General features: G+C 42.7%; 1 protein-coding gene across 1 annotated transcript in view; it reads left to right on the top strand.

Annotated features, from left to right (window-relative positions):
- Positions 1-1,098: 1,098 nt before the first annotated feature.
- The window catches only part of LOC307082799 (inactive phospholipase C-like protein 2), a 75,097-nt gene continuing 68,142 nt past the window's right edge, over positions 1,099-8,053 (top strand). The window contains exon 1 of the mRNA XM_079746506.1: positions 1,099-1,846. Within this exon, the coding sequence (XP_079602632.1) occupies positions 1,535-1,846 (312 nt within the window). The 5' untranslated portion in view covers positions 1,099-1,534. The remainder of the gene's footprint in view (positions 1,847-8,053) is intronic.

Here is an 8,053-nt window from a genome sequence, read left to right as displayed (position 1 = left end):
AAAGTGTTTGTTGTTTACAGACGAGAGAGATTCTCCTTATTTTCTATCTGCCAATATTCACCTGAGCATATAAACAACTTATTCTTTATATTGTTTATTTTTGTTCTGTTGAGTGTGTCTTATTATTTTTTTGGTTGAATAAAATATACTATTTTGTTTTATATGGTTATTGTACCTTGTGCCTTGTTTTATTAACCATGGTTATTATTAGGTGCCTCTTTCCCGCAGGAGGTCCATTTCAGCAACTGTTATTAACCCAATTTCCTCATGGGAAATTTAAAATAATCTTGTCCTACCATTTTGACTGTTGACAGAAAAGTAGTGGACCTTGCGGTTCCTTCCCCAACATTGTCACCAAACTTAGAGTTGAACAGAGTAGGGGCCTGAATATAACTGGCCTACATACAATATAAGAACAGAACACAATCTCAAAGAAAAGTAAAATAACTGTCTGAAACCGTCTGAAAAGAAGATTCTTAAACGAATCAAAACCTGGAGAACAAACGTCACAAAGTAGAATGGAATATATTCATTGGAATATTTTTTCTTATGCAGAGACTGAGACCATATTTCTGGTATAAGAACGTAGTATTTTGGATTTTCTACATATCTTGTCCAACAATTTATTTCCAGTCATGCCTCTTGATAAGGATACAGGCTTGGATGACGATGTTTGGCGATTGATTCAGAAATAAATGAATCGATGTGTAATGATCTTCTGTAAAAAGAAAAAATGAAATGTTAAATTATGCACTGCCACATAGGCCAGTATATCCTTTCCATGCCAAATAATGCAACAATTGTGCATTGCAGTATCAAGTCTAACTTTATTAATTTGTTTGTCCTTCAATTGAATCAAGCTCGAGCAGCGTGTGTTTATCTAATCGAAGAGTGAGTTTCCCGGTCTTGGTGCGCGTGAGTGAGTTGTTCAGTGCGCCCGTGCCGTGGGTGTGTGGTGGCGACGGCGCGCGCACGCTATTGAATTGTCCCGCGGATGCACGTGGGGAGCGTTCCCATTTGCAAGCGCTGAAAAGTACAGGACGAGGCAACACTCTCACACACACGCACACACACAGGCGCTAGACAGACAACAGAAGAGAGGAGCGTTGAGGAAGAAAATACCGCGAAAGATTGGTGACAGGCAGACGAAATTGAAAACTATACCCGCTGTAAACAGAGTGGACCTTGACACTCCTAATATTATTGTGAGAACGTTTCGACGCCAATGTGGACGCCAGCAGAAAGCTAATCACGGCAGTTTAGATCGGGGAGCGGGGGGTACCATCTGTTCATTTCTCAGTCGAGCGGTCAGAGAAAGAGTTGATCGACAGCGCACTTCAAATCCTGTTCCCCTCATCATAACCTTCCTGTTTTGACATGCACTCTCCGACGATGCATGGATGGTGACCCTACTCTTGAGAACATTTCAGATGTCCGCAGACTCCAAAAAACGTGTTCTCTGCTTTGAGACAATGGATTGTGGTTGTGGTGTGAAGGGTTCGCTGCTGCTACTGCTGTAACCGACCGGTGGATCATGGAAGGGGTACGTGCTTCTGATGCGGGTTCGGGACATTTTATGGACCCTGCCATGGGCGCCCAAGTGGCACAGAGTGCGACCAACATAGCGGGATTTAACAGCGATGACACCCTGTTACCACTCACTGGATCCCGGGCGTATTTGGACGTTTCGCCAGCAGCAGGGCACCCGTTCTACGGAGGATCGGAAGTAGTTTATACCAATGGGCGATACAGAGAGCACTGCAGTCCAAGACTTGGAGGTAGAAGCCGCGATAATTCAGCCGAGCGAAGTCACGGAGCTGCAAACACACCTTGCAGCATCATGAAGGTTAGTTGATTTGTCGAGATGACTATTTGCAATTATCTTCCAAGAAGCCCATGATATAGTTAGTAAGACTTATTTACAGAGAATAATCAAATGCCCCAGAGTTCCTGTCCAATTGGGCTTCTATTGAGTGTACACGTGAAGTCCAATGATTGCCCCATTCATAAGTTAGGGAGGAGGTATGTTGTCCTCGCAAAAAAGGGCTCAGTGCTGTCCCAGCATGCTCCAAGACGAACGCATACCCCGACATCGCCGGCCCGTAGGCTATGCAGGTGGAACAAAATAACTGTTTCTAAGTCTTAAAGGAAGATAATTATCATTATTGCATTCAGCAGCAGTCAGTCCACTGACTCTCAATAATACATGAGTATCTCTACTGTATATGGTGTATTGGGATAAGCCATTGCATTTTGTTTGCAGCTATTTTTTCTTGCAGCTCCCTTCATTACACATATAGATGCATGATTAGATTAACATTTGAAAGATACAACTACAATTTTAACAACAGAACAATGAAGTTGTACTTGTCTATTGTTCTGTATGTGTGGCACAGTGAGAGAATGACATTCTATCAAATCTTAGCGTTCCTGCTTAGCAACTAAAACAAAACCCTGTCTAATTCATTCTGTTACCCCATTGCTGAGTCCCCTATAGATGTGGTCTCTCTCTCTCTCTCTCTCTCTCTCTCTCTCTCTCTCTCTCTCTCTCTCTCTCTCTCTCTCTCTCTCTCTCTCTCTCTCTCTCTCTCTCTCTCTCTCTCTCTCTCTCTCTCTCTCTCTCTCTCTCTCTCTCTCTCTCTCTCTCTCTCTCTCTCTCTCTCTCTCTCTCAACGCCCACACAGCGTTTGGGGTAACCCCCTGAAGGAAATCTCAAGAAAGGCAGCAATTGCCGCCTGTGTGATGAGTTATTGATATTATCATAGCAAAATCTTCTAATCCAGTCCTCTTCTCATCACAAAACACCTCCAGGTAACTTAAGACCTCTGAGCTCCAAACGCCACAGAGGTCTTCGAAGGACTGTTCCTCACATCTCGCCCCCGTGTTTCAGATCTTAGTGTATGTCTTCAAACTGAAGACCTCTCGTTGGTATTTCCCATTGTTGCCATGAGAATACACTGCCATCTTAATGGTATTTCCCCCTAGCTTCACTTTTCCCTTCTGCCTTATATAGCCAAGGTCATAGTACAAAGTCGTTCTTCCAAGAAGACATCCACCGATAAATATTGGCGCATAGGGTACATTGAAAGGATCTTGAGATGTATAGGAAAATAGTTATTTTTAGTTTTTCGAATTTTGGACAACTGGAAAAAAGCAATGCTTGATGTAGGCAGAAATGGGCCGTATAATATGCAGGAGGATTGTCGACAGCTGTATTTGACAGATTATGGTTTTGGTTTCTTGATATTCTTTGAGACTTGATGCAATGTGAATGCTCATTGTTGCATGATGATGATTATATATATATACCAGGGTCCTAAATTACACAGCAATGATAATGATATATATATATATATATATATATATATATATATATATATATCATTATCATTGCTGTGTAATTTAGGACCCTGGTAATAACAACCATGTTATAACCATTACAATTAGGCTAGTTAAGTCAAATAACTTCCTAAAAAAAGTATCAATAATGTAATATTATTGGTTTGAATATTAAGTTATTGTTCTGAGCCACAGTCTGTTCTTTGCTTGAGCTTTGCTAAAATTCTTGGATAAATAATTGTCAGTATTGAAAAATCAAGGGATAAATAAAAATACAATGACAATATGTCATTGCTTACTCAAGTGTCGTTGCTTATTCATCAGCAGCGATGGGAATTGTTGCCTCTGCGGAGGCATAGCTTCTCAGAATAAGTCCCCTGGTATCTTTCACTAATAAATGCGTAACTGAGAACATCCGGGATTATTTTGTATCTCCCCCTAACTCTTCAAACATTAGCCTGGTGGAGACTCACGCCTTTTGATGTTCTACTTATTCATGAAAGCATTTCTCTTGTGTTGACTGATCGACTGATTGTAGGTGGCAAGGCATGGAGGGTCTCTGTTTTCACAACATCCTCGGCTCCTGCATAATGCACGACGGGCGGAACTAATAGTGTCGATGTTGATACCGTAATCACGACAATAAAAAGTTTAATATTTGAGTCGTTCCTTGTCATTGTTGCTGTTTGGTTTATGGGGACGTCGTAAATGTCACGCTCCTCTAAAGGTCTCTCTAATGCCTCAGAATTCTCTGCTGTCAGCATCAAATGTCTGGCATAGACGGTTAGAGATGCAGGGGGCGTATTATACGGTATGTGTGCGATGTAATGTGTCTGTGTGTGTGTGATTGCATGTGTGTGATTGTGTGGAATTCTGTGTGTGTGAGCGAGCCGGTGTGTGTGTGTCTCTAGGCTGTGTCACCAAGCGTGGGTTGGCAAATAAGCAATCACAAAATCGCATTTGCTTGTGTTACCGTGGCCTCTAGGGGGTTTGTGTGTGTCTGTCCCCCCCACCCTGTGTCATTTCCTGGGCAGGGGGAGTGTGTGTGTGTGTGTGTGTGTGTGTGTGTGTGTGCGTGTGTGGTGATGAAGCCTGAGTTGTCTCATTATGTAAGGATGGACTGTGGACAGCTGCAGGGTGGGCTCCAGCCTGGCTGAGAGGCGAGGAGGAGGGCAGACCGACTGTGAGCCAGCACATCACGCTATACGAAGCTGGCAGGATTGTGTCCCTGGGAATGTGGTGATGACGGCACTATCGTTACAGAGGACAACAATATGTTTTCCCCTTTTCCTGTGGCTCTGACCTTCATCCCCACCGCTTGATCTACGTTTCCTTGCGGTCTTTCGATCTCTTGACACGCATGCATTTTCAAGGTCGTTGATGTTCACAGATCCGCTGGGAGCAAGAAAATGCTCTGTTCAATATGTTTTGTTGGGCAACAAGCAATTTTGCCCAACAACATAAATGTGGAGGACTGGTAGTCTGGTATGCATGAACATTGCGCTTCAAATATGTTGTTTTGCATCATTAACTCAATTACTTGAGTAAATAAATAAGTACATCTTATTTATTAATCGACACATGTTATGAAGCCTCCATAACAGCCGATTCATTTAATTTATTCGATCCAACTGTGTTCCATGTTTTACCTGAAGAGATTTCTTCCGACCACTAAAAAGTTCTGTTGGGCTATACTCAACCCAATTTGTCATCTACCAGCTACACTTCTAAGAGGAATCTATGTTTAGTGAATGTGCTTTGTTGTGGTAGTTCAGAAATCAACCAGTTAATCAGTAATAGGAAGTTTATTTTTCTAGGTACATAGAGATAGTGCTTTGATGTTTTCAGCTACCAGCGTCCACTTAAATAATCAGTTATTTTTCTTGTTTAAATTAGCATCTGACAAAAAATCTTGAAACAAAATAGTTTTAAAAACCAAGAAAAAGTGACTGATAAGAAAGCGGAAGGAAAAACACCTTGCTTCTTGTGTGGATCAGGGCCCTTGGGTGGCGTTGACACGCTCATGATCACGTTGATTGCGGTTGTGCGTTATACATCTGGCATCATGCTGCGACTCTTACATTTATCGCAGCAGGCAGCAGTAGGCTCTGCAGTCATAGAAGCCTGGTTGATAATGGGGCCTGTAAGCCATACTGGGTGCTTATTTAAGGACCGGGTGGTGGCAATGGTGGTGGTTGCAGGAATGGCAAACATAGTGCAGCACACAGCACAGTAGAGGGTGGGCGTAGGGATAGCCGCGCTTCATAGCAAAAGCCTTTCAGGCTCTGCCAGGGCTATCAAATAGAAACCGCTTGGGTTTCGTACAGAAAATACACCGGTTGTGCACAGGAAGAAAAACATTTCATTGGACTTGAAAAATGCTGTGGCTTGTCGATTTGAGGTGTTACAATTAGTTGACACTGTTCGGCTGAATTTTGGCAATTTTCTCAAATGGATAATTTCAAAGCCTTTTTCTGATGCCCTTTTGAATGAAAAACTCTTTTGACTCATTCAAATGTTATTCAAGACATTTCTGCATGCTTTTGTCCTCCACGATACCTTTTGACATCTGGCATCTTAAAAGGAATATACAACCTCCATTTACCGTTTCAAAGAATTACATAGGTGCATAATGTTCATCCATCCAGCTTTTTGAGCCAAACTTCCTCTCGTCCTCTCGTCCTCTCGTCCTCTCTTCCTCTCCTCTCCTCCTCACCTCCTCTCGGGCACAGAGCTGGTTTCCTACCAGACTCATTACACCGTCCTCAGCTTTTCGTTTCCTTTTTTTCTCCCCCTTAAAACGCAATCAGATAAAGCGCCTAAAAATCCCTGCCCCTTTATTGATCTTCCCTGATCCCCTTCCCTACGACCCCCTCACCCACCAGCCCCACAATCCCCACCCCCTGTCTGCGCGTCCTCCTACTGCTTTCACAGTCTTCCCCTAATGGAAGCGGAACCCTTGCCCAGGTGCTTCCAGGAATCGGATGATCGTCGTCCTCCCCTAGTGACAAGGGGTTGGGCACAAGTGTGCAATCCTTAACACATAAAGGTGATTGCATGTCCCCCCCAGCTCATCTCCCCGTGATTGGAAGTGACGCACACCTTCACACCTCACTGCCCATTTTATAATTGTATATGCTACGTGCAGCCTGCAGTTCATCAGAGCTTATCTGTTGTTCTTTTTCACTGCTAAGCTACAATTTAATTTTACTTAATGAACTCACTATACTTATGCAACCATACCTCACCCCTCGATCCATGCATGGGTGCCCTAAGTGCTCCGAGGTTATTTAGAGTACATGCACTGCGTTGAGGATGTGTGTTGTGGACATTGAGCAATTTTATCAAGCACTTCAAAAACACCTTTTCAATTTTGGCTAAATGCTAATGCTATACCTTATATAGCAACATTCAACGCATTGTACCTCTTTTTTCCCCAAACTCCTACCAAGATCGAGACTGAGAAGACCTTAAGAAGGACATCAAACATTGGAACATCAAAGCCCAGTTGGAATGCCAAGGGGTTTGGTCTATGAAAGGAGATCATGCCTAAGTAATGCCTATGCACATCCTGTACACATCCTTGCCTTTTTTGTGCAAAACTGCCAGAAAGACGCTATCAAATACAATTGCATCAGTGTATGCTTCTGTCAGAGGGAGAGAAGACGAGCGCATGAACCACTCTTTCTTATATATCAGGCAAACAGGGAGTGGCTGAACTTCCTCTGTCGCTTGGTTCATGATGGCTCACGCCATAATAACTTGAGCTAAGTGGAAAGAAACCTCAATTAGCCATTTATTAAATTATGGTCCCAAGATGAAGGAGGTTTTTTAATATTGAGGACAAGTGATTCAATTGGCCGCCATGATGTGTTTGGAGCAATGCCTAATCTTTGTGATTCGTGCTGGGCGTAAAACAGCAGCAGAAGCCAGTGGTGATGTGGGCAGGGTTGAGGCGGGATAGGATCTGGTAGGAGTCTAAAAGGTATGGCATGTCATTTATGCGGCTGGGGTCAATCAAAGAAAACATGAGAAAATATGTAGTTTGATGACATAGTGAAGTAGCGTGGAATCATCAGAGTAGGTGACTTCTGAAACATTGCTGTTGAAAAAACGATACTAAAGATAACTTGATCAGCGTTATAACATTGTGATGTTATTATTACGTTACCATGCGTATTTGTTTGGAAACTGGCATGAGCCACATGTCATAGTAATCTTAGTAAGCTAGAAAATTATTGAAATGTAATAAATTAGGTCTCTACTGGACTATTGTCCCCCCGGGAGTTAAGGGGTCAGAAAGGTGCAATCGACTGGCGACCAGATGAAACTAACCATTATATTGAATTGAATAAAACAATAAAAACAAATGATCTGGGTTTGAACTTTGTTGGAGACATTTAGGATAATCGAAGTACACACTTAACAATCATAAACTACGTCTGGTCATTTAAATGAGGAAATGTTATGAATATATTCATCAAAAGGAGTGGCATGTCATTATGTAGACAGTTCTGCAGGATTTCCTTGACTCCGCAGAAGAAAGTTCAGGTTTTGTCTTGTCCTGCTTAGGAGGTGAATTATTTGAGTCATTCAGTTTGGATGTTTTTCGAAGGTCAGAGGGTCACGGTGACTTTCTAACCGGACACGGTCATAACGCTTGGCTCCATTTAGTTTGGCACCTGTAAAGCACACTCCTGCTCCACCTCCTCCT

Source organism: Pollachius pollachius (genome assembly GCF_949987615.1).
Source record: "Pollachius pollachius genome assembly, chromosome: 11".
Taxonomy (NCBI): Eukaryota; Metazoa; Chordata; class Actinopteri; order Gadiformes; family Gadidae; genus Pollachius; species Pollachius pollachius.
This window is presented reverse-complemented; position numbering and strand designations above follow the sequence as displayed.